The sequence below is a fragment of the Natrix helvetica genome, assembly GCF_964273705.1.
Source record: "Natrix helvetica genome assembly, chromosome: 9".
Taxonomy (NCBI): domain Eukaryota; kingdom Metazoa; phylum Chordata; class Lepidosauria; order Squamata; family Natricidae; genus Natrix; species Natrix helvetica.
In genome coordinates this window covers 15,598,501-15,625,756 of record NC_138560.1, presented here as the reverse complement: position 1 = coordinate 15,625,756, position 27,256 = coordinate 15,598,501, and the positions used below count along the sequence as shown (strand labels likewise).

The following is a 27,256-nucleotide window of genomic DNA, read 5'->3' as shown; positions in this document are numbered from 1 at the left end:
CGTAAAAAATGCAAGTAGAAAAATAGGAACCATCTTTGGTGGGAAGGTAACAGCGTTCTGTGCGTCTTCAGCGTTTAGTCATGCCGGCCACATGACCATGCAAATGTCTTCGGACAGCGCTGGCTCTTTGGCTTTGAAACGGAGATGAGCACCGCCCCCTAGAGTCAGGAACGACTAGCACATATGTGCGAGGGGAACCTTTACCTTAATCTAGACCTCTAGGCTAGACCATCTGGTCAGACAGATATCTTTTGGAAATATTTTATTTCTGTACATCCATCCTCAGACAGGCATGGGCAAATTGTGATGGATAAGGGCCAAAACTATACCTCTTGGTCTGATGGGAGGAGGTGTCATAACAGGTTTTGAGGGGTTGTAGAATGGGTTTTAATTTGGGACCAATTTTAAACTACACACAGTACCGGACTGCTGTGAACCACAAACGGTGTAACCAAAGCCTTCTAGAAAGTGACCATCACCGTATCTTTAGTGGGGAGCTCTCAGGGTTCTCATGGATGTCTTAATTAAATCATGAGCCTCGAGCCAAGCTCCAAAAGAAATCCAGTTATTTATTAGGAGCTTCATGTTGACACGTTCCCAAGAGAAGCCAGCTCTAACCCCACATAATTTACGACCCCAAACATGACCCTGTTTCCCCCCTCCCCTCAGGGTGTGTCAATAATCACATTCCCCAATGGGGCAATTTCATGGGTTGTAGAGATCACTCTCCTCCAGCCACTTTAAGTAACCCTGGGATACAGCCTTGAGAGAGATAAGTCTGGAATGTGCATTTGTCTTTTGCTGCCATGCCGTTTCATCAGTTTCCCATTCCCCCTTTCCTATGGCAACTCGAGAGCAGGCCAGGGATGCTTTGCGAGTTGACATTCAGCTTCCCTCACTTGTCCTGAAGGCGACCTGTGCAGGAGCATTGTTTATTTCTATGTAAGGGAGATTTCCCTTTTGACTGTTTCCTAAGTGATCTGAAAAGATCTACAGAAGGTCTATATAAATAACTCAGTAGTATTTGCCTAGTTGTAGCCGAGCTCATTTCACAGGTCCATACTTTATATGTTGGGGCTTCTTGGACCTCACTTGTTTTCAGAGTGGTCATTCTTGAGGACACCCCTGCACAGGGCAGTTCAAGCCATGCTTCCCCAGAGCTTTTGTCTGTTTACTCTGCAGGGAAGACACATTTCTGGAATCTGTGAGCATATCTTGCACTGCAGCCCAGCGAACCTCCTGGATCAAACAGCCATCTTGGAAACGGTGGAACTTGAACCTACAGGTCCAGAAGATAATTTGGTGAGTCTGGCACTGTCAGTATTAAAGCTTTTCTGGGCAAAAAGAGCTGAAATCAAAGTCCGCCAGCTTTATACTGTACTTATTCATTCCACACCAGTTCTTGACTACAAATATCCCTTTCCTCTCTTGTGGGTACTCATTAGGGGTCTTAGCAAGATTTTGGGGCATGATCAAAACCATTAGTGTGCAGAGGCACACTGTCTTCTTACCTGCTCACACATATTTTCCTCTCTGTGTGATTTACTCAGTTCCACACAAATCCTGTGTGATAAATAAGGTTTGCCTTGCAGATCTAAAAGGGTTTGGACCACACTGGTAATCTTGTAAGCTCCCACACCAAAGAGAGAGGTCTGAGATATCTTTGGCAAACCTGATTGTTTTGAGGAAGTGCTTAAAATGTCTGAAGAGAGAAAACATCAAGGGAGAGAAAGGAAGAGCCAAAGTAGAGTGTGCTCAGGGAACATGGGATGCTGAAGGACCATGGCCAGGGCAGATGAAGAATGGGGGTGAAGGAGAGAAGAGTTTCTTCTGAAGAACTTCATGTTGCAACGTCTTGTTCCAGGTTCCATCATGTGACCGGTACCACGAGAATTTATATAGATGCCCTTATGGAGTCATTCTTCCAGGGGTTCCAGAAAAGGGCATATTTATTTATTTGTCAAACATGTACAAGATAACAAGTATAGGTATGAATATAAACATGAACAAAGGAAGTAAATACAGATAAATGGGGACAGTAAGACAGGGACGGTAGGCATGCTGGTGCGCTTACGCACTCCCCCCTTTACGGACCTCTTAGGAATGGGGTGAGGTCCACGGTAGACAGTTTGAGATTGAAGCTGTGGGGGTTTGAGGCTGTAACAATGGAGTCAGGTAGAGCATTCCAAGCGTTGACCCCTCTGTTGCTGAAGTCGTGTTTTCTGCAATCGAGTTTGGAGCGGTTTACCTTGAGTTTGTATGGATTGCTCCTGTATTATTGTGGTTGAAGCTGAAGAAGCTGTTGACAGGCAGGACATTATAGCAGACAATTTTGTGTACTCTGCTTAGATCCAACCAATTTATCAATCTTATCTTGCAATGGCTGGAACAGGAATTTCCCCCATGTACCACACAAGTTTGACCTGTATCAGACTCCATCATTCTATGCAGCTAATCTCTATGTGGACATCCCCCCATTTATTTTAGGGTCCTTTGCTAAAAAACAAACAAACCATGATAAATGCCCCAGCTTTGGGTTGCCCATTCCTGTATAATTTTTCAATGTGCAGTTTATAATTATTATTCTATATAACCATACATATATAAAATTATCCAGGAATTAACAACCCCAAGCTGTGACCTAGATATGGTCCATGTCACAGCTGTTTACATAGGAAATTGCCTTCCACTGGGCTGGTCCATCTTGGGCAGTTTTGCCTCATCTAGCATTCCTCAATCTGGATGCTTTGGACCTCCTTCCAATGTTTTGTACCTCCTACCCTCCACAGCCAGTTTGGGGATTGGCTGGAGATGAATGCAGTCAAATTATCTGAAGGGTGGTGCATTAGGAAAGGCTGATCTCCTTCCACGAGCCATTGCTATCCAGTGACTCGACAGAGGTACCAGGAACTGAACGTACAAGCAAGGCAGCTGTCTGTTGTGGAGCCAGAGTTGAGCTGATAAGCGTGTCTCCTAAATCTTCTCTCTGCAGGGCCTAGAGATTAAGTCCTTGCCCTCCTGTCTCCATTTGATATCGGGGACTGCCCGAGAGGTGAGTGTACTGTACGTTGGGAGCGGGTTCAGTCCCATAGCTCTGCCTCTTTCCCTCTCCGAGGCACATTCCCAAGACTAGCAGGGTCCCCGTAACTCCAGTCTTTAAAACAGACCCTCCTCTGCAAAATGAGGCCAGTTCCTCTTTTTTTCTTCAAACCGTTGCCTGTGAAAATGCGGCTCAGTCCAATGGTCATTATTGCTTCTCCCCCGTGGGGATTCTGCATCCTACTTGGCTAATTACCATTTATCCCTTCCCCTCCGGTCTTTGGCACAACTGGCTCCTTCGTTCCCTTGCATTCTTTATTGAGCTAGAATTAACCAAAAGGTCAAGCTTGAAGTTAATACTTAATCCCCTGGGCAGGAATCTTTCTTCCTCCACCCCCAAGAGCTTGACTGTGCCTGTCCAAAAAGTTTCTTACTACAATTATACAATCCGTGAGACTGTCCCTACTGCCTTGGTTTTCAGCCCTTTCCCTCCAAAGGAATAAAACAGGGCAGCTCTTCAAATAAGAGAACAGTCCTCTGTATAATAGCAGGCTGGACTGACTGCTGCTCATGAAAACTGCTGCCTTTTAATAAAATCTCATTAGTCAGGAAAGGTGCCACGAGACTCTTTTAGTTTTTATGCTCCCACGGACTTGTCCTTGAGGGTCTCCTGGTTTTTTTCCCTTCCAGATTCCTGTTGACCAGTGCAGCAAGGTCTTCCCAGGTGATGAAATAGTCCAAGTCAATGACCAGGTGGTGGTAAGTTCAGGCTTCTTCTCTGCTTGGTTCCTGGGGCAGGATAAATTGGGGTGCTGAGCTACCGTATAAGGGAGAGATTAACCTGAATGGGACAGACTTTAATTATCACTTGCCTTAATTTTTCTGCTACATGAAGTTGCTTTGCTGGATGCTGGGGAGATCCTTTACGGCCGAGGAAAGCATCTCTCCCTACTTCTCTTCTTAAAAACTTCCAGTGTTGGAGCATTCACAACTTTTGGAGGCAAGTAATAACAATTAATCAGTGGAACAACTTGCCTCCAGGAGTTGTGAATGCTCCAACACTGGAAGTTTTTAAGAAGAGATTGGACAATCTTTTTCTGGCGGCAACTGGACTTTCTTGATTTTTCTTTTGAAGACATTTTGCTTGTCATCCAAGAAGCTTCTTCCGCTCTGACAGTATAGTGGGGAATGGAAGGATTTATCTTCCTTGCAGACAGCTGGTCATTTGCATCCTTTTAGCGGGTCATTGAAGCACTTGGAGGTTTATCTGTGTCCTCGGGGTCACCCCAGATTGGACAACCTTGGGTAGAACAAGAAGCAATGGGTGGAAACTAATCAAGGAGAGAAGCAACCTAGAACTAAGGATAAATTTCCTGACTGAACAATTAATCAATGGAACAACTGGAGTTGTAAATGCTTTAAAACTGGAAGTTTTAAAGAAGAGATTGGATAACCATTTGCCTGAAATGGTATAAGGTGTCCTGCCTGAGCAAGGGGTTGGATTTGAAGACCTCCAAAGTCCCTTCCAACTCCATTATTCTATTCTACTTCCGAAGGAGAAAAGATGGAAAAGTTTCCATATGCTAATATGTGTATATAAATATAAACCTCAATATAATTAAAGTAGGATTTAGATCCTTATTATGTGAGAGAGACTTTGAGTATTTCCTGGCTTCTCTTCCTGTGATTGTGTATCTTTAAGATGGAATAAAACAGGGCACTTCTTCAAATAAGAGAACATTCCTTTGTAAAATAGCAGGCTTGACTGATTGCAACTCATGAAAGCTGCTGGCTTTTAATAAAATTTCATTAGTCAGGAAAGGTGCCACAAGGCGTCCTGTGGTTTTTATGCTTCCACGGACTAACACAGCTCTCCTCCTACAATAGCTGGACAGCGTAATCTCTGCATTAGCTCACGTGTATTAACTTTTAAGTTAATTGAAAGTGCGCTGCCCAAATGCATTCTGCAATGACTCACTAAGGTCTAGGGCAGGTGATTTTTTTTCTACCTGGGGTGATCATATTTGTAATTGGGAAATGTCATTGATTGCAAAAAATAATTAATTTGCCAATGGACCTTCTGGTGCTGTCCAGTTGTGATTGTGTTGGGGGGTTTGTGACTGGGGGTTTGTATGATTAGGTTTCTCATGTGAAGTCCCAAATGCACTAACATCTTAGCAAAATCATGTGATGCATAAGCCAAAACATGAGCACTAGAATGAGGATTAGAGCATAGAAATGTGCAAATGCTTGCCAAGATATGGAACACAAAGGCTCATGCACAAAGCACCTCTCATTGACTCTTGAAAGCAGCCATGTCTTCTTCCAGTTTTTCATGATTGCTATAGGAAGCTACTCTCGGCTGTCTCTGAAGATGTGCATTCATCTTGATGTACCCCATATCAAAGTATGGACAGTGATTCAATAGAGATTTTTTTAATAAATACACCACAAAATAATAACTACCGTATTTTTGGACTATAAGACGCACCGGTGTATAAGGCACACCATGATTTTGAACAGGTAAGGAAAAAGGGTTTTGGCCTCCCTGGCTGGAGGAAAGCAAAAACACCCCCATTTATACGACAAATTTATACGACAAATAGGCAGAAAACGGCTAGTTTTTGCCAAAACTGGAGCATTTTTGCCTTCTCCCAGCCCTGCTGAAGCCTGCAGAGTGCTTCTGGGGACTTGGGGAGGGCAAAAATGCCTCTGTTTTTTGCAAAAATGGGATGCGGGGGCGGGGCTTCAGGAGGCCAAAACCGGCTGTATTCGGTGTATAAGACGCACCAACATTGCCATGCTCTTTTAGGGGGGGGGAAGGTGCGTCTTATACTCCGAAAAATATGGTATCTTAAAAAATTAACTACAAAAACAATGATCAGTTGCTCTACAAAGGTTACCCCAAAGGTTTTGAAAGCAAATTACATTTTTTGACCTGAAAAAGATAAGGCTATATGTAACAAACAGGTCTGCTGGGGAGAATGTTTCACAAATGGAGCTCACTACCAACTCTTACGGCCAAGTCACAACCACATTTCTCTACAGGTAGAGACCACAAGTGAGACCAGAAATTCTGTTGCTAAGTGAGACAATTGCTAAGGGAATCATGCTCAATTATATGACTTTTTTTTTTAACCACAATTGTTGAGCGAATCACTGCAGTCCTTAAATGAATCTGGCTTCCCCCATTGATTCTGTTTGTCAGAAGCCAACCTGGGATGGTTTCAAATGTCAATTGCACGATGCCAGAATGCTTCAATAATACATGCTGGTAGCCAAGTGTTTGAATTTTGATCATGTGACCATGGGGATACTGTGACGGTTATAAGGGTGAGGACCAGTTGCAAGTTACTTTTTTCAGTGCCCTTGTAACTTCAAATGGTCACTAAACAGGTGATTGTAAGGACTTCTTGTATGTACTGTATAGTGATGCCTTTTTTAAAAAAATTGTTCAACATTTTCCAAACATTAAAATCACAATTACACTTTTACCGCTTTCCATTATCGGTATCTCTTTTTTCTAATTTTGGGTTTTCCATTCTACAACATATTGTCATATACATTTTCCTCTTTTTTCATAGATTCTCATTTTAACAATATATACATATATATATTCAATATTTACATCTCTATGACTTTCTGAATATATACCATCTCCTTTTGTTATATTTTCCAAGTATTCATTATGCATTGATTTCAAGCCAATTATACCACCTATTCCAGGGGTGTCCAAACTTGGGAACTTTAAGACTTGTGGACTTCAACTCCCAGAATTCCCCAGCCAGCCATGCTGGCTGGGGAATTCTGGGAGTTGAAGTCCACAAGTCTTAAAGTTCCCAAGTTTGGACACCCCTGCCTTATCTTGTACTTTCCTCTCTATCTCTCAGTTCCATCGTTGGTTTCTCCATTTCCGTGCATTGTAGCACCTTTTTTATGATTTCTGCATTTGAGGGAATGGCTTTTTTGTTTCCAATTTTGGGCAAATGAGATTCTGGCTGCAATAATTATATGGAGCATTATATATTGAATATCCTTACTTAGGTTTCCTTTTATTATTCCTAGAAGAAACAGCTCAGTGATGCCTTTGTATCTTGCTTCATAATGCATAATGTGTCAAAAGATAACAGCAATAAAGACCATTGTTCTTATCATTAAAAGTAAGGCAAATGGTTGGTTGTGCAGGTGGGGTGGACCCGGATGAATCTCGTGAAGAAGCTTCTAGAATCCAGTCGAGTGACTCTGGTGCTGAAGAAAATCCCACTAGTTTCTTCGGAGTCTCCCCTTTCCCCAGAATCTCCTCTTCACCAGCAAGTAAGTTTGGGACAGGTCAAATTTTCCAACCTCATGCTTCATAGAGGAAAAAACTTCAGCTCCCACAATTCTTAGCCCTTACTTTTGAAGTATATAATGTCCAGACAGCGCACAAATCATTCTGCATCAATGCCAGAACCTGATTGGTGCACAATTCTGCTTCATATGGAAGAGCACACATCTGTTTGCCCAAAGTAGTCCTTCATGTATGAAATCGGCAGCCACAGTTCTCCACTTTCAGTAGGGAAAAGGATGAAGGATGGTCCTTTGAGTCTCTTTTATCTTTAGAGCAGTGTTTCTCAATTGGAACAACTTTAAGATGTGTGGACTTCCACATGCTGGCTGGGGAATTCTGGGAGTTGAAGTCCACAGTTGCTGAGGTTGAGAAACACAGCTTTCGAACATCTTTTTAGAGTTAAGGGCAAACCCTGTCATGTGGTAGATTGCAGTGGTTATCTTAGGGGTCAATGTGGTCCCTATGGTTGTATTGTGATAGTGGGACATCTCAGGGAATATCAGACTCCTAAGACACAATTTCCCTAAAGGGGCTGCCACAAAGAAGAGGGAGTCAAGCTATTCTCCAAAGCACCTGAGGGCAGAAGAAGAAGCAATGGGTGGAAACTAATCAAGGAGAGAAGCAAACTAGAACTAAGGAGAAATTTCCTGACAGAAAAATTAATCAGTGGAACGACTTGACTCCAGAAGTTATGAATGCTCCAACACTGGAAGTTTCTAAGAAGATGTTGGATAACCATTTGTCTGAAGTGATGTAGGGTTTCCTGCCTGAGCAGAGGGTTGGACTAGAAAACCTCCAAGGTCCCTTCCAATTTAAAACCAGGGACCTTGGTTCCCATCTACATTTTATGAAACATGGAATAGATTTTTATCTTTTAAACACCCCCCCCAATGGAGAACCCCCAGCATCATTATCCTACTTCATCCTTCTTGCTTAGATGTCTTCTTACCCTTTGCCAATCCCTGAAGATCTCTCTGGTCTATCTTTCCAAGATCAAACTTGGCATCCTAATAGTAATAATAACAAACAGCATCAACTCGATTTTACATTAGAAAAGACAATGGAAATTCCATTGTCCTCTATCTCCAAATATACCAGTGATTCATCTCCCACTTTTATGATTTCCTGGGAGTTTCATTTGTGACTCAACGGGAAGCTGAAAGTGGAGTACAGTTGGAAACAGGAAGCGTTACTTCTCACCTGAGACAGATACTATCCTTAATTGGCTTTCTTTGCTCCCCAGCAGCCACATGCTTTCTTAGAAGACCTGAGTTCAAGAAGTGATGACTCTTCAGCCAGCTCTGCGTCACCAACATCCAGGTAAAACATCCATCAAGAGAAGCATTTGTTTGTTGGCAAGGGTTGCCGTGGGGTGTGGTTGGTGACGTGGGATGTGAACTGTGGGCATGTGAAGGACCTGCTCTTGGTCCATAGCCTAGTGAAGAGAATGCTTAGAGCAAACAGAACATTCCTGCGATGCAGAGAAGGCTAACTTTAGCCTGACTCAGATATTCTCTTGGGGGGAAAAAGAGAAGAGTTTTCTGGTCATGCCCGAGATGTTTTCTAAGCATATTAGAAAATATGTGTGTGAATGTGAAGTCCTTGGTGCTCTGATCTTGACTGTTTTCTTGCAGACATGTTACTACCCAATTAGGTAACATCTTCAGTACTAGAAGGAAGTGCTTTATGTTTCCATAGAGTGACTTGCCTTGTCAAGTGTTGTTTTCTTCTAGTAGTTCTGATTACATTGTTGTTTACTATTTGTTTGTCTGGATTGGTAGTTCCTAGAATGGGCATTGTTTGCTGCTTGATTGTTAGTTTGGAATTATCCATGCTTTTAATCCCTACTTATCTGGATGTCGGTTGCTGGTGAGGAGGTGTTTTTGGTTTTCTTTTAAGCTTTTTTGCTACCAGGCTCCCTTCTAGCCCCTGAGATGTTACCTAGTTAGGTAATGAAATGTCTTCAAGAAAACAATTGTGCTCAGAGAGCACCAAGGGCCCCACAATTCAACCCTGAGCTGCAAATATTGTCTTGTATGAGAATTTTGTATGCTCAGCCTAATGATTTTTCATCTGTGCTGACACCTTCAAAGTAATTGTTTAGGAGATGAATATATAATAGACGTATTCTCCCAACCTACTTATCTGCTGACCAAATTAACCCATTTTGTTAAGTTATCTATAATACATTCAACAGTAAAGTAACCCTACTTCACAGGGTTATTATTGCTGGGGGGGGGGGAGCCTAGAGGGAGTACTTTATAATGTGCTTTCAATTTTTGGAGGAAAAATGGATATAAATCCTCACCAATAAATGCAGCAGCATTGCTGCCCTCTCTAAAATGAGTGCATCACATCCTAGGCTGGACTCTAGGCAGAGTTCTCTGTTATTTACTTCTTTATTTTATATGCAACCTGATTTCAAACAATTCTGCCCAGTTACATGCATACATGCACATCTAATGCTCATTCATGTATTATTTCTCTCTCTCTCTCTCTGGCAAGCTAATGTAATAATAGTAAACTAATAAATAACTAATAAATAACTAAACCAATAAATTCAATAATAAAACCAAACAAGTAACAACCAGATCATTTTCATAGTATTTGAAATTAGGACTTGAAATAGCCACTTCAGTTGGACAATGGTAGCTTGTTAGACCTGGATCCCTCTAGTGCAGGGGTGTCCAAACTTGGCAACTTTAAGACTTGTGGACTTCAACTCCCAGAATTCCCCAGCCAGCTGAGCTGGCTGGGGAATTCTGGGAGTTGAAGTCCACAAGGCTTAAAGTTGCCAAGTTTGGACACCCCTGCTCTAGTGAGTTGAGTTGACTTCACATTCCTATAATGCTTTTGTGAGTAGAACGTTGAAGTCTCTACGGCTGTTCAATTGTTAAGGATCCAGACTACCTCACCTCCCAGAGTTAGACAGTGTGGTGTGTGTCGGTCATGGCTTCTTTCTTTTCTTCTACCTTTTTTGTCCTCTTGGTAGTGAAGTAGATAGCAACAGGAGAAGATAAAAGTAACAGAGTAGAGTAAAAGGTTCAAGAAACTGTTTACGAATTTCCTAGTGGAGGTTGGCATCCTGGTGTTTCTGCAGACGTGACGCAGCCCTCCGTAACAAAATACGCAATCCCCTTTTCACTCAAGCTTTCCATAGGAAAGAAACCACTGATGGGAATGTTGCAACGTGAGGACATTCTCTGGTTCAAGGAACAGATGGAATATCTCTTGAAGAAATTAGGGACCTTCCCGCTTCCTATTACTCAAGCTACATCTTGGCTGCACTTTAAACTTTCCAATAACAAATTTAGGCATTTTCCCTCCAATTGTTTGCATGGGAGGGATTGTAAGTGTCCTTGGGGATAGTGGCTTAGATCCTTGACCTATTTGTCTTCTGTTGCCGTCAAACTCAGCAACGCTTCTGGGCCACAAATGGGGTATCATGAGCTGTCATAGAGAATTCAAGGGTTGGGAAGTTTTCATCAAGAGTTTCACCCTGCCCAGAAGTGGAATAAAAGTAGACATACAGAAGAGAGAGTAGCTAATAACCTGATAAACAGATGTTTTGTGCCTAGTTATGTCCAATATACTGTAGCTCCTATCTGGTGAATAGAAAAGCCAACCAACCAACCATTTTGTCCATAACTGTTGTCAACAATTATTTGCACACTGGGCCAAAACTGATAGGATGCTCCCCTTGCTGAATTACACATTATTTTTTTTCAAATTCTCTTGCTGATATATAAATAAGCTGTTTGGAAGGTAAAATGGTGCAAAAACCACTTGCTTGTTTTGTTAAAAGAAAGTTTACAGTTTCAATCCTATGATCTAATGATCATTAGATAGTCTTCCCCTGCTTGGCAGTGTCTGAGATGCTCAGATTGCAGTTCCCAGAATTCCAACCATCTGGAGGCTGATTGGGGAATTCTGGGAGTTTCAGTCTCAACTGGAAGGCAGTCTAGTTGGGGAAGGCTGGATTGGAAAATACCATATTTTTCAGAGTTTAAGAGTATCCAAAGTATAAGACGCACCTAGCTTTTGGGGAGGAAAACAAGGGGGGGGGGAAATCTGCCTCTATCTCCCAGCAATTTGCTTCCTTGCAACAAACAGCAAACAGTTCAGACAGTATACACTGTTTGTAGTGTTACATTTAAGACTATATTTGTACAGATGCTGTTAAAATTGATGTGCTTTCTGGAAGTATAGTTATTCTCTGCTATTTAAAAGAAGATACAATAGCATTGAGCCTCTTCATTTTATTTTAAAAAGCTTCATTTTGTTAAGCTATCCAGAACAATAACAAAGTAGTCTTTAAAAAATAAGTAATAATTTGAAAGTTCTATAGGCATTTATAGTTATTGATTTACCTCTTTGCAGCAAACTGCCTGATTAGCACAAGAAAAAAAAAATCTGCCTCCCAGCAATTTGCCTCGTGGAGCAAACAGCAAGTTTCAATTTCAGCTTGGGCCTCCCGATCATTAGCTGTTTCAGGCTGCAGGGATTGCTATAGCCTATTGCAGCCTCTGCAACCCCTATTTTCCCCGTTTGCTGCAAGGAGGTAAATTGCTGGAAGGCAGAGGCCAAAGGATTGGGACTGGTGGGTGGGTGGGGCTACATTCAGTGTATAAGACACACCCAAATTTTCACCCTCTTTTAGGGGGGGAAAGGTGCGTCTTATACTCCGAAAAATATGGTAAGTAGGATTGATAAATTGAAATGGAGATCCAGCATCTCTTGACATTTGGTGCCAAGAGAAGGGACGGCAGCCAATCTTTGAATTCTCAATGCCCACAAATACTCAGTTGTTTTCCTTAATGGACCTTACATGCATTCATCTTGCAGGATATCTGGCGGGGTGTGTGGGCTTCTGGTGAGCAACATGTAGTTGTTATGTAATAGAGGAGATCAAAGGTTATAATCCCCCCCCTTCTTGTTAAAGCATGACCGCTGAGTTCGAGGGAACCCAGAATTCCAAGCTTGATCTTCCCACCGCTCAGGAGGAATCAAAAGGAATTGATTGCAGGTGTCCTGTGCATAATATCAGTGGACTGGAAGAGGTCCTTTCTGGAGCAGGTAAGAAACCTGATCAGTTGCATCTAGTGAAGAACTGCAGAATTATCCTGGACTCTTCCATTTCATTGTTAATTTATATATTATAAATAATAATATATGAGCTGTGGTGGTGCGGTGGTTAGAGTGCAGTATTGCAGGCTACTTCTGCTGGCTGCCTGCAATTTGGCAGTTCAAACCTCACCAGGCCCAAGGTTGACTCAGCCCTCCATCCTTCCGAGATGGGTAAAATGAGGACCCAGATTGTTGGGGGCCATAGGCTGACTCTGTAAATCGCTTAGAGAGGGCTGTAGAGCACTGTAAAGTGGTATGTAAGTCTAAGTGCTATTGCTATTAACCTTTATATCACATTTTTCCCATGGAGCTCAGAAATCACCATGATCACCCCTCCCCCAAACCCTAGAATATCATTTAAAAACTTCAAATGGACCCGAAAACCAGATAAGTTCCATGTTACAGTCTGTAGGCTCATTGCCACTTATGGCATTCTCTAGTTTAGCGCATCTGGAAGTAGCCCATCGATTTGCTCCTTATACTTGCTGGGTTTAGCTTTCCATGCATATTTTACCATTCAAGCCTCCTGCCAAAATGGTCTAATTTATTGACCACTTGTTCTTTCTTTCTTTCTTTCTTTCTTTCTTTCTTTCTTTCTTTCTTTCTTTCTTTCTTTCTTTCTCTTTCTTTCTTTCTTTCCTTCCTTCCTTCCTTTCCTTTCTTCCTTTCCTTTCTTTCCTTTCTTTCTTTCTTTCTTTCTTTCTTTCTTTCTTTCTCTTTCTTTCTTTCTTTCTTTCCTTCCTTCCTTCCTTTCTTTCTTTCCTTTCTTTCTTTCTTTCTTTCTTTCTCTTTCTTTCTTTCTTTCTCTTTCCTTCCTTCCTTCCTTCCTTCCTTCCTTCCTTCCTTCCTTCCTTCCTTTCTTTCTTTCTGGTTTTCCCAGAGGCATTGCCTGACCCTGCTCTGGAAAGGCAAGACTTTGGAGCAGATGCCATGGGGCCTAAATCTCCAGATGCTGCTGTCCCTTCCACTCCCAAGAAGCAAGGGCAACAACTAGGAAACTCTGCAAAGCATGAGAATGGATTTGTCAGAGGCCAGCAGGGCCTGGCATCAGCAGCTTCCAAAGAGGTAAGACTTTTTTTTTTTTTAACTAACTTACTCGTTTGTTTAGGACTAACACCTTCAAGGAAAGATGCTAATACAAGAGGCATTTTAGGTGAAATTAGGACTGCGCAAACAATGCGACGTTTTATTTTTTTATTTACAAAATGGATTGAATGCAGACATCCAAATCCAAACATTTAATCGCATTGATTAGTTCATATGCACGTATGATACTTCTTTGCCCATCCTGTTGCCACTCAGCCTCAGAAGAACTGGGTTGGGGAGAAAAAGTAGAGAATATTGTGTTTTTGAAAAGGGGTTGCATATAGATAGAATTCTTTATTGGCCAAGTGTGATTGGACACACAAGGAATTTGTCTTTGGTGGATATGCGCTCAGCGTACATAAAGAAATAGAATAGAATAGAATAGAATAGAATAGAATAGAATAGAATAATAGAATTCTTTATTGGCCAAGTGTGATTGGACACACAAGGAATTTGTCTTTGGTGCAGATGCTCTCAGTCTACATAAAGAAGAATAGAATAGAATAGAATAGAATAGAATAGAATAGAATAGAATAGAATAGAATAGAATAGAATAATAGAATTCTTTATTGGCCAAGTGTGATTGGACACACAAGGAATTTGTCTTTGGTGCAGATGCTCTCAGTGTACATAAAGAAGAATAGAATAGAATAGAATAGAATAGAATAGAATAGAATAGAATAGAATAGAATAATAGAATTCTTTATTGGCCAAGTGTGATTGGACACACAAGGAAATTGTCTTTGGTGGATATGCGCTCAGTGTACATAAAGAAAAATAAAATAGAATACATTCATCAAGAATTATAATATATAATACTTAGTGATAATCATAGGTTACTAATAAGCAATCAAATCATACTAGGGAACAAATAAAACTATATAAATTTTAAAGATACAAGCCACACGGTTATAGTCATAAGTAGGAAAAGATAGGTACTAGGAAGGAAGAGAAGAATAATAGTAATACAGTCTTAGTAAATTATTTGAAAGTGTTTTGGGAATTAGTTGTTTAGCAGAGTGATGACATTCGGGGAAAACTCTCCTTGTGTCTAGTTGTTCTGGTGTGCAGTGCCCTATAGCGTCATTTTGAGGGTAGAAGTTGAAACAATTTATGCCCAGGATGCGAGGGGTCTGTAGCTATTTTCACAGTCCTCTTTTTGACTCATGCAGTATACAGGTCTTCGATGGAAGGCAGGTTGGTAGCCATTGTTTTTTCTGCAGTTCTAATTATCTGTTGAAGTTTGTGTCTCTCTTGTTGGGTTGCAGAGCCAAACCAGACAGTTATAGAGGTGCAGTTGACAGACACAATAATTCCTCTGTAGAACTGAATCAGCAGCTCTTTGGGCAGTTTGAACTTTCTGAGTTGGCACATATTTCATATTTCGTGTCCCTCATCAATCATGTCACTGTGTTTTCTTCTCTCTCCATGTGATCCCTACAGGGCAGCGTTGAGATTCGACGGAAACAGAAAGGTAAGTAGAATCTCCCTGTGTTCACCATGGGCAGGTGTCTGAATATCAAGCTACAGGTACTCATCAACTTACGACCACAGTTGGAACTGGAACTTCCATTGCTAAGTGATGTGGTCATTAAGTGAGTCATTACATGACCACGCCCAATTTTATGATCTATTTTATGATCTCAGAGCTGCAGTGGCACAGTGGTCAGAGTGTAGTACTGCAGGCTCCTGCTGCTGATTGCCAACTGCCTGAAATTTGGCAGTTTATATCCCACCAGGCTCAAGGTTGACTCATCCTTCCATCCTTCCGAGGTGCGTAAAATGAGGACCCAGATTGTTGGGGGCCATAGGCTGACTCTGTAAACCGCTTAGAGAGGGCTGTAAAGCACTATGAAGCGGTATATAAGTCAGTTCTATTGCTATTTTGCTGTGGTCATTAAGTAAATCACACGTTCATTAAGCAAATCTAGTTTCCCCCATTGACTTTGCTTGTCAGAGGCTGGCTGAGAAGGTTGCAAATGGCGATCACCCCAACTCTGCAACCCTCGTAAATTCATGCCAATCGCAAAGTGGCCAAATTGTGATTGTGTCACTGCAGAGATGCTGCAACACAGTCATAAAACACTTCGTTCCACGCTGTCCTAACTTCGAACTGTCATTAAACTAAGGATCATAAATGAAGGATTACCTGTATGCTTTTGGTACGCTAATCCCCGCCTGGTTGAGGAATTCTGGGAGTTGAAGTCCACAGGTCTTAAAGTTGCCAAGGTTGGATATCCCTGAGCAATGGTGAGATTCCAATAATTTAACAACCGGTTCTCTGCCCTAATGACCAGCTGGGTAGGTGCGGCTTGGTGGTCATGTGACTGGGTGGGCGTGGCCAACTCAACATCGTTCACGTCAAAGGGCGCTTCGCCTTAGCTCTTACAATGGAATAAGGGTTAACGGGAGAGGCAGTTTCTGTAAGCAGGGCAATAAAGATTAGGCTAGAAACAACGGCAGAATATTTCCTTCCTGCCTTCCTTACAGGATTAGCCCTGTAAAGTGGGGAAAAAACAAAGTGAGATTTCTTCCAACAACCGGTTCTCCGAACTGCTTAGAAAGTTAACAACCGGTTCTACCGAAAAGGTGCGAGTCGGCTGAATCCCATCACTGGGTCTGGACCCATTCCATCATAGCTGACCTTGGATGCAATTGTCTTGATATGGGAGGGTTGTTTTTAAAAATGCATTATAGGAAGAGAAATATAAAGCCATCCAAACTCCTTCCAAAATCAACAAGACACAGCGCATGCCTCTGGATGTGCACATGTGCATCAGAGGTGAGATTCAACCAGTTCCGACAAGTTCTGGAGAACCAGTAGCAGAAATTTTAGGAGTGGGGAGGAAATGGGGATTTTGCAGTATCCTTCCCCTACCACACCCACAAAGCCATGGCCACAGAACCGGTAGTAAAAGAAAAATTGAATCCCACCACCAATGTGCATGTGTGAACGTGCCCTGGGGGGGAGAGCAGGAATCCTTCTAACTCCACCAGTTCTTTCATTCCATCAGTTGACCTTAACTGTGGTGTGGGTGTCCCTTCAGGAGCTTTTAAAAATACGTTAGGCAATCTTCTTTTTTTTTTGCTTTTGCTTTAATGAGGAGTCACTACCCGGCTAAGTAGACGACGCATCTCCTGCCAGGAACTGGGACAGGTGGACTGTGACGGTTGGCTCTTAAAAAAGAAGGACCACGTGGGATTCATGGCCCAGAAATGGAAACGGTTTTGGTTTGTGTTGAAAGGACACAACCTTTACTGGTACAGCAACCCCAATGTGAGTGCATTCCAAGACACTTGTGGTAACAGTAAACCCAAAGGGAGGCTGGACTTCCTTTGCGGTGTATCACTTTTCCACTTATTTTTAAACACTATTTTAAAACAACAACAACAATGAATGGGTAGGCCAAAATCATAGATTTATATGAGTGAGTGCCGGGATAAATGAGCGAGGTCACTATTTTGGAGATCCCCCCACTTATATCATGTTTGAGGTTGAGTTCTTGAGTGATGTTACGGAAATTATAAGCCCTGCAAAATGGCAAGCTCGGGGTGGGGGTATGTTTCCCCATTTCATGTGGTCCAGATTTACGCTGATAAGTACTCACCACATGGATTAGAAGACTCGTATCAGAATGTTGCTTTTCCATTTCCAGAGAGATTTGAAGAAAATACAAGAGTGGCTAAGATGCTGAGCTTGTCAATCAGAAAGTTCGGCAGTTTGGCGGTTCGAATCCCTTGTGCCCGTGTAACGGAGTGAGCTCCCCGTTACTTGTCCCAGCTTCTGCAAACCTAGCCGTTCGAAAGCATGTAAAAATGCAAGTAGAAAAATAGGAGCCACCTTTGGTGGGAAGGTAACAGCGTTCTGTGTGCCTTCGGCGTTTAGTCATGCTGGCCACATGACCACAAGGATATCTTTGGACAGTGCTGGCTCTTCGGCCTTGAAACGGAGATGAGCACCACCCCTAGAGTTGGGAACGACTAGCACTTATGTGCAAGGGGAACCTTTACCTTTACCTTACGGGAGAGAGAGGGGAGAGGAAGAAGAAGAGGGAGAGGGGAGTAGGGGAGGGGGGAGGAGAGGGGAGGGGAGGGGAGAGGAGAGGAGAGGGAGTTGGGGCCAGTCCCTCTCTTTCAACCCGGCCTCCCTCACAGGGTTGTTGAGAAAATAAATGCAAGTATTATGCATGCTGCTTATGGTTGTGCAAATACAAAGATGGAATATAAGTTTGATAGGTAATCAATCAGTGATTGCTTTAGCCTGGCCTTCACCAGCCTCGGCTTCCAGTTATGTTGCATTTCAAAACATACATGCTTTCCGCTAGCTAGCCTGCATGGATTTTTCGCACAGCCAGTTAAGGTGGTTAAGGTGCAGAAGTATGACTTGGGAGATCCAGCTTCATAAACTTCCTTGAGTGACTCTAAACTGGTCACTATGCCTTCGCTCATAAAGGCTGTTGTGGAAAGATGGCAAGGACGTGTATGCTTGCTTCTTGAGTTCTTGGTAGGTTGCAAACATTAAAAAAGTGAATTTTTAAATCAACTTTTAAAAAAAGCAGTACATATTGCTTTGCCTAAAATTTGCCTAAAAGTTCGCTTTGGTTTTCTGATCTGGGTCACTGAATATTTTAGAGCTTCTTTGTACAAAAAGAAGCAAAGAGACCAGTTCGTTGCATGAATGGTTCGCGGTTGTTCCTTTAAGAGCAGCCAATGTTACGATATCACAACCCTCTGTGGATCAAATCTTCTTGAGTGAATTAACTCGTCTTTTCCATTCATTCGACAAAGACTGGCTTCTTTTTAAAAAATGTATGGTAGGCTAAAAGCCTTTAAAATGTCCCAAATCTGTTTTTGGATTACATTGGAAATATAATCCAAAAATGGACACATTTTATCATATGTGGTGTCAAAGCAAAAAAAAAAATGGGCAAAGTTACACAGGTGGTTAGAAAAGATGATGGGGAAACATATAGATTATAAACCTGAATTGTTTTTTATTAGGTATAATATCAGAAAAAACTTGATAAGAAAAGTATGTATTTAATATTACCCGCTTTAACAGCAGCGAGGATTATTTTAGCATGATATTGGAAAAAATGAAGATATACCGCGAGATGAAGAAATAGTGAAGAAGATACTAGATTGTGCAGAAATAGAAAGATTGATATTGAAAATTAAGCAGAAAGAGGACACAGAATACTATCAAATATGGAATTTATTTTACCAATGGTTGGAAAAAAGGGGATTAAGAATGTAAATCTATATCGTTAAGCAAATTAAATACCCAGACAACACGAATGTTTATAAAGCACTAAGAAGTGTATTTAATAGAAAATCAATTTAAAAATAAAAAATAAATAAAAGGTCCCAAATCTTGCTGTTTGTGGCCAAAGATTAATACGCCTACCTCTTTTCTTCTTTTCTTGTCAATGGACTATGAAAACTAGGATGAGAAGGCTGTGGGATTGATCAACGTGTCTGCCTACAGATTGGAGAGCACCAAGGAACAGAAGAAGAAATAGTGAGTGCAAACTCATTGGTCCCCTTGAGCCATTTTCTGAGAAGGAACAAGCTCTGAATCGGTTCTCCAATGCTGAAGTCCTTCAGATATGTTAAACCAGGGGTTGGCAACTCGCGACTCTGGAGCCGCATGTGGCTCTTTCACTCCTCTTCTGCAGGTCCCTGTCACCAGATGGCTCCACAATTGATAGGGTTTTTTGTTAGGACAGGTAGAGGAAAAAGTATGCCGTGCTAGGAGGAGACTCTATGGTGGGGGAACCAGACTTCCAGTCGGCTCCAGAATTGAGTGGGTGGCTTCCGTTTGTGGCTCTTTGAGTGTTTAAGGTTGCTGGCCCCTGTTTTAAACTCTCATAATTCTAGCTAGAAGAGATCATTCTAGCTAGAAGGCATATTTCAGTAGTTTGTGGGCTCCAAAAATATTTGGTTTGTTACTTGACAAGTTTTACGCACTAAGAGCAAACTGGACTTCTGTGTTAAATCCTTACGTAGCCTAGAGATTACCATTTGTATATCTGAGGGCACTACGGGTAGGCTTGAGGGAACCATACACATTGCAAAATTTGGGGTGGGGTGGGGTGTCACACTAGTTACACAATCCTTTCAAGCTTCATTTGCAGCTGTATCCATGCAGATTGGTAATTGGGTATAGCTGTGATTCCCAACAGCAAGGAATTGTGAGAAATCCCACTGCTGTCGCTTCTTTTTCCTCTCCAGTGTTTTCCAATTCACCCATGAGAAGTACAAGCCCTTCATCTTTGCAGCAGAAACCCTGGCTGATCTGAGCATGTGAGTAGCCTGTAAGGCAGGGGTGTCAAACTCGATTTCATTGAGGGCTGCATCAGAGTTGTGTTTGACCTCGGGGGGAGGGGGGGCATGGCCAGGGGGGGGCATGCCCAGCTCAATGTCACTCCTGTCAGGTGCCTGTGGTGGCCCAAGCACTCTGCCAGCGAAAACAGCCTCCTGAGCTCTGTTTTTGGCTGCTGCGGCCTCCTCCAATCCTTAGCAGAGGATTACAGGAGGCCGTGGTTGACAAAAATGGAACTCGGGAGCCCACTTTCTCTGGCAGAGCGCTGGGGCCAGTCCTTCACTGTTTTCAGGGTGGCTCTGTGGGCCAGATCTAAGCCCCCACAGGACAGATCTGGCCCCCTGGGCCTTGAGTTTGTCATCCCTGCTCTAATGCAATTGATCAACACTGGTGAAGAACTTGAGATTGTTCCTCCAGGAATATTAGCAGATCCCAAAGTCTTGCATGCAACTCCATCATGGAGGGTGACAGGAGCAGAGAAGAAGGCCTGACCACTTCTTGTCCACCTCCCCAACTGGCAAGACCTATGAATTTATATACAATTTATCAGTTCATCTGTGCGCACAATTCCTTTCAGAATTGTTTTTGTATAATCAAAGTTATGGAAACTTGGAATATTGTACTGCACGAGAGCGAGAGTGGAAATAGATTTCTGTGCTCAGCTATGGAAGGGGATGATGGAGGGACTGATCTAGGAAGGGATGCAGTGAGCGTCAGTGGCTGAGCTTGTCAATCAGAAGATTGGCAGTTCAGCGCTTCAAATCCCTAGCGCCGCGTAACAGAGTGAGCTCTTGTTACTTGTCCCAGCTTCTGCCAACCTGGCAGTTCAAAAGCACATTAAAAATGCAAGTAGAAAAATAGGAACCACCTTTGGTGGGAGGGTAACAGTGCTCTGTGCACCTTCGGTGTTTAGTCATGCTGGCCACATGACCGTTTTCGGGCAGCACTGGCTCTTCATCTTAGAAACGGAGATGAGCATCATCCCCTAGAGTCGGGAACGACTAGCACATATGTGCAGAAGGGAACCCTGATCTAGGAAGAAAGCTGCCCAGAGATGCGTTATCAGAGATATGGGTGGCATAAAAATTAATAACAATGAGAAAAACTGATCAGCACTACCTCCATCCAGGCATGAAGTGTCAAAGAGCTTTTTTAACTTGAGTGGCATTTTCATCTAGATCTTCCTGTTTAAACAGATAGTTGCTGATGAGATAAAACAGGGAAGGAAAGCGTTATAAACAGGCAGCTTTCTTCGAAAGCTTTGCTGATTTGATTCCAGCCAGAATTTACCAAAGACATAAGGGAATGCTTGTTATCAGCAAATTTTTCAGACAAATGTTTGAAGCTGCTGGCTTGTTTCAATTTCCAGAAGCATAAAAATCTGGCAACAAAGTCTTAAAAGGGCATTGCTTTGAAGAAAGATTTGTTTTTGGCAAGTTCATATTCAAAGTTGCAAGGAAGACACCTTGCAACCTGGGGAAATAACAAGCTGTGTTTCTTCCCAGGTGGGTCAGTCGTTTGATCACATCAATGACTAAATATACAGTGTCTCGTAAATCTGAGCCATCTAACCAAGAAGGTGAGTGCCTATTGAAAGTAGCTCATTTTCTCCTGGCCAAGTACATAAGACATGATACATCTGCATCACATATACTAAATGAGGGATTCACCTGAAAGTCATCCAGGTCATGGTTGTCGCAAAGGTGCTTTTGTTCAGGAGGCAACTGGACCTTCCTTGTTTTTTCTTTGAAGACATTTCGCTTCTCATCCAAGAAGCTTCTTTAGCTCTGACAGGAGCTTCCATTCCCCACTATCCTGTAAGGGCTGAAGAAGCTTCTTGGATGAGAAGCAAAACATCTTCAAAGAAAAACCAAGGAAGTCCAGTTGCCATCTGAAAAAGCACCTTTGGGAAGATGCACCTGAAAGCAAGAAGCAAGAAGACCTTGAAGCGAGACCTTGAAGCAAGATGACAATTCTATACCCACCCAGCCTGGAAAAAAAAATCAGACAAAAAAATATGCCTCCATTATCATATTTTGACCTAATATTAGTATTGGTATTTACCTGGTTTCAGTAATACACTATATTGCCAAAAGTATTCACTCACCCATCCACATAATCAGAAACAGTTGTGCCCGAATACTTTTGGCAATATAGTGTATGATATCAACCTGGATATGGATAATTTCTCCAAGTCCTTGCCCTAAGGGGCAATGGGAATATGGACATACAGAGATACCAAGGCAGGCAGAGTTAAGGTAGCAATAGGACTTATATACCACTTCACAGTGCTTTACAGCCTTCTCTAAGCAGTTTACAGAGTCAGCATATTGCCCACCCAACAATCTGGTCCTCATTTTACCCACCTCGGAAGGATGGAAGGATGAGTCAACCTGCCATCCTGCATTCTAACCACTGCACCACCAGGGCCAAGGAAAGGAAGGGAGAAATAGCAATAACAATAGCACTTAGACTTAGGTACCGCTTCACACTGCTTTACAGCCTCCTCTAAGCAGTTTACAGAGTCAGCCTATTGCCCCCCAACAATACAGGTCCTCATTTTACCCACCTCGGAAGGATGGAAAGCTGAGACAATGTTGAGCCACTGAGATTTGAACTGCCGGCAATCGGCAGTCAGCAGAATTAGCCTGCAATGCTGCATTCTAACCACTGTGCCCCCAGTGCTCTTAGATCAGGGAAAAAGAGAAGGAACATGGTGGCTGGGGATGATGGATTCCTGAGGATGGAGGCAGAAAGCTGGTGTGGTGCAATTCATCCCATTTCAGAGTTTCCATTCATTTCTCCCCCCCCCCCCCCCCGGACTCATTCCAACTTAGATTGCTACAGCGAAACAGAAGCAGAAGATCCCGAGGATGACTCTCCTAGGCATAGTTTTGATCAGGTCAGTATCTTCTTGATGGAACATAATTGTAAAAAGGGTGGACTGTTCTTTAAAATAGCTTGATGCTTTTTATAAACTCATTTGGGACTTTATTATTTTGGGGAAATGAGAGGCAACTGCAACAGGCATATTGTGATTTCCAAAAAGGCCCTGATTCCAGCATGCAAACGTAGGGTGGGAGTCCATGCATTTGACTGTGTTTGGAAGGAGTTGCAATGTAACCATTGGAAAGATCACTGCAGAAGAATGTTGGATGTGATGAGGTTGAGCTCAAGCGGGTCATATTTACTCATATTTTGTCTCCATCCATTATTTTCTTTCTTCATTTCTGGCAGACAAAGCAGAAGGAATTAGAGAAGGCTCAGTTGCCGTCAGGGGCTACTGGGAGTAGCCAAAACCTGGGAAGCCCACTTTTCCAGGACTGTGTAGATGAGAAAACAGCATCTCCCTCTTCTCCAGGTGAGCTCACCTTTGGTATCTTCCCAAGTTGCACTGGAAAGAACGTGGCAGGTGAGATGTTGGGGAAAAAATCAACTATAATTGAACATCATTTCTAAAGCAGAAGGATGAAATAGGACAGATTTCTCTATAAGTTTTCTGAAGTGTTCCCATAGCAAAGGCAAAGAGGAGAAAGATTAAGCTACAATAATTGAACATCTCTAAGCTGATGGACTGAAACAGGAAGATTGGTATGAAACTTTAGCAGCTTTCTCCAACTGGAATCATTCAAATATTTCAGACTACAGTGTTTATCTTCCTTTGCCAAACGGACAGGGAGTATGGACACATTTGTGCATATGTCAGTAGCCAAATGAAGATTTGGCAATTGTTTTTTTCATATTGAGACTCTGTTCCATTGGTACTATTATTTAGGACATCCTCATGCCAATAAGAAGGCGGCTCAGTGGCTAAGACGCTGAACTTGTTGATCAGAAAGGTTGGCAGTTCGGCGGTTCAAATCCCTAGTGCCACGTAATGGAGTGAGCTCCTGTTACTTGTCCCAGCTTCTGCTAACATAGCAGTTGAAAGCATGCAAAAATGCAAGTAGAAAAATAGGGATCACTTTGGTGGGAAGGTAACAGCGTTCCGTGCACCTTCGGCATTTAGTCATGCCAGCCACATGACCACGCAGACGCCTTTGGACAGCGCTGGCTCTTCGGCTTTGAGATGAGCACCGCCCCCTAGAGTCAGGAACAACTAGCACATATGTGCAAGGGGAACCTTTACCTTTACATGCCAATAAATGTGCCAATCTGTTCTTGAAAATGTCCCTTTCTCCCTCTATCACTTTTCTCTCTGTGTCTTTCTCTCTTTCCCCAAGTAGCAGGCTGGTTTCATGGCTCTTGCAAGGTCTGAATTGCTAGGTATGCACAAAAATAAAGGATGTTTTTAGTTGATGGAATTAGCAGAGATGGCCAAATGGACTGCTCTGATTAAAGAAAAGGACACAATTAATTTTGTTTCTACTTGGAAACCACTTTTGGACTTTGTGCTTGAGGTGGCAATAAATGAAACTTTGATTTGGGGTTTTGCCGATTAGATAGGTTTGTGGCTAGTTTATGTTCTTATATAAAAGTAAAAAGTTGAGGTTTGATGTTACATGGTGGTATCTTGTATCTTATGAAGATCCAGCAGAAGAAGAACTCCAGTCCCTGATCAAGTGTCTGAAACAAGGAGGAGTATCACTTATTGGGAAAAAGCAGGTGTTCACCCGCGAATATTATCGGAAATCGTTTGTCAAACGTAACAAGAATCCGGAGATCAACGAGAAAGTACATCTGATTCGGACACTTCAAAGCACACTCAAGGCAGGTGGAATGTAACTTTGTGCTGAGAAATGGCTCCTATTTATGGATGCCTCTAAGGGAAGGGGGGGTGATGAGCGATTGGATAGGACTTGTTTTACATTTTTGGGGGGTGGCTTACTGAAAGAAAGTTATGGAAAATGGAGGTAAAGAAGCCCAATTACAAATGTAATGTACTTCACTAAATAGGCACAACAGATGAAATTCCATTTTTTATTTTATTTTAATGGCTACTTTTCTTGAATCCTAGCCTACAAAATGTGTGAAATGTGGATTTTATTTTTTATCACAGTTTACCTTTCTTGCAAAGAGAGTGGCTCGGGGGTGAAATGCTACCAGTTTGGATCAGTTCGCTTGAACTGGTAGTAAAAAAATGCTACCGGTTCACCAGTAGCAATTTTTTTACGCTCCAACAATCAGCTGTGCAACAATCAGCTATGCTGCGTGATTTATATTCGCTAGAAAGAAGGCTATAAGAATTTGCTTCAGATGACGTACATATATTGGGGATATCAGTGAGAGGACAGTAGTAGCATATATTCTAAGCAGAGGATCCCAAGCTCAATTCTTGGGTTTTTCCAAATAGGGAAAATAGATGTGTCTGAAATCCTGCAGAGCTGCTGCTAATAAATACAATAGTGGAAAGTACCACAATAAAGCCATCAGAGTTCTCTGTCAATTAAAGTAGCATCCATACTGCTGATACATCACTGTCAGGTTGTTTCTGGATCCAATGCAAAGTTTTGATGTGATCCTTTTAAAACCCAGATCAATCTGAGACCAGAGTATTTTAACTATCAAAGGAGATTTTTTAAAATGTTTTTTAATGTCATGTCTGATGTCTATCTGAGATCTTGAGATCTTGCCTGGTATCCAGGCCAAGTGTCCAGCCCTTTATTTACTTATCAGTACAAATACAACACAAATATAAAAAGGCAACATTAAAAATAAAAATATGGTTTTCTGTCTGCATGGTCTTCTGTGATGAGCCGAAGGACAGAAAGAGGGAGTAGTGACCTTCCTCCCGTATTTAGGCATACCAGGGGTTGTAACACAAATATATATATATATATATATATATATATATATATATATATATATATATATATGTGTGTGTGTGTGTGTGTGTGTGTGTGTGTGTGTGTGTGTGTGTGTGTGTGTGTGTTTGTGTTACAACCCCTGGTATGACCTATATATATTGTTTTTCCTTTTAAAACTATAGAAAATTTCCATAGTTTTAAATCATTTTGGAATCTGGCCAGACACTTTTGGCTTTTGGATGCATTAGAAATATAATGAATAAAATCAATACAACCTCAAGGGACAACAGTTTGTACCTGGAAGTTTATTAATATATCAGGTGTTTTGCTGCTCAAGAGACCCCAAAATATTTTGTGACAGCTTTGTAAAGGTGGTGGGCCCTTGTCTCTCTTGAAAGGGAACTAGCCGACCTTTTAAAAGCCACTCCAAATGACTGTGCTATTCTGGCCTTGGTTGTCCTTGCAAAAGTGAGTCATGCATCAGCCTCAGAACATTCTTTTCCTTCCCCAGGCCAAAACTGCTGAGCTCCAATTACTTGATATTCTACTGGAGGACACCGAACTGAACTCTGAGAAATTCAGGAGCTGGAAAGAACAACATCAGGAGTTATACCAGGAAATACAGATGTGGCGGGCTAAAAAACTGGACCAAGACAATGGCTCAATAGATTCAAGTTTTGACCTCCACTTGGAGGCAGCTGCAGGTCCGTAGCATTTGGGGGACCTCTGGCCTGTGAGCTAAAACGTCCTTCCCCCAGTTCCACTTACACAGCACCAAGCAGAAGTGCAGTTTTGTCATTTCTAAAATTTTGGATAGGAATGTTTTACGGCAAGCTTCATCTTTATAAGGCATTGGGTTGATCTAAAAGTTTTATCCAGACAGCAACAATGGCTCCAAATGATTCTCTCATTTTAGAGAGATGGATTACAAAGATGGTGGCAATTGAGAAAGGATTGTTGGATTTTTACGTAACGATGGACATTTCCTGACTGCAAAATAGAAGACCAATGAAGAATAAAGTGGCTTTTGGTGGCTAAGCATCTGGGAAAGAGCTGGCATTGACCAGCACAGACATTGTGCCTTTCAGATTTCTTCAGAACAAGCCATTTCCTCCAACATCTTTCAAAAGGAAACATTTAGCAACCAAGAGACATCTGAGTAAACCAGTTTGTGGTTTTCAATAATGATGGTTTATATTGAAAACCAGCTTGCATTAGAAGCAGGATACTGTAAACATGTAAGAAATTAGTTATATAAATAAATGTTACAATATGTTTCTACAGGTAGTTTTAATGGTTTTTCTCTCTCCTTATTTTCATTTTCAAAATGATCATTTGGCAACAATCCAGCTGCAATACAATAGAATGAATGGCAATAATAATAGCACTTAGTCTTAGAGTTATAAACTGCCCCATAGTGCTTTTCAGCACTCTCTAAGTGGTTTAGAGGGAAGCGATGGCTCAGTGGCTAAGACGCTGAGCTTGTCGATCAGAAAGGTTGGCAGTTCAGTGGTTCAAATCCCTAGCGCCACATAACGGAGTGAGCTCCCATTACTTGTACCAGCTTCTGCCAACCTAGCAGTTCGAAAGCATGTAAAAATG

At 42.0% G+C, this 27,256-nt stretch overlaps 1 protein-coding gene across 1 annotated transcript in view; it reads left to right on the top strand.

The window, feature by feature from the left end:
* The window catches only part of CNKSR1 (connector enhancer of kinase suppressor of Ras 1), a gene marked incomplete at its 5' end in the record, with an annotated part of 48,962 nt that extends 22,029 nt beyond the window's left edge, over window positions 1–26,933 (top strand). The window contains 16 exons of the mRNA XM_081961680.1: window positions 1,183–1,302; window positions 2,993–3,052; window positions 3,730–3,798; window positions 7,225–7,353; window positions 8,613–8,689; window positions 12,312–12,445; window positions 13,377–13,561; window positions 15,026–15,056; window positions 16,687–16,859; window positions 19,030–19,103; window positions 19,817–19,888; window positions 21,413–21,486; window positions 22,745–22,809; window positions 23,145–23,268; window positions 24,436–24,617; window positions 26,166–26,933. Coding sequence (XP_081817806.1) covers window positions 1,183–1,302; window positions 2,993–3,052; window positions 3,730–3,798; window positions 7,225–7,353; window positions 8,613–8,689; window positions 12,312–12,445; window positions 13,377–13,561; window positions 15,026–15,056; window positions 16,687–16,859; window positions 19,030–19,103; window positions 19,817–19,888; window positions 21,413–21,486; window positions 22,745–22,809; window positions 23,145–23,268; window positions 24,436–24,617; window positions 26,166–26,366 — 1,770 coding nt within the window. The 3' untranslated portion in view covers window positions 26,367–26,933. The remainder of the gene's footprint in view (window positions 1–1,182; window positions 1,303–2,992; window positions 3,053–3,729; window positions 3,799–7,224; window positions 7,354–8,612; window positions 8,690–12,311; window positions 12,446–13,376; window positions 13,562–15,025; window positions 15,057–16,686; window positions 16,860–19,029; window positions 19,104–19,816; window positions 19,889–21,412; window positions 21,487–22,744; window positions 22,810–23,144; window positions 23,269–24,435; window positions 24,618–26,165) is intronic.
* Window positions 26,934–27,256: the final 323 nt, after the last annotated feature.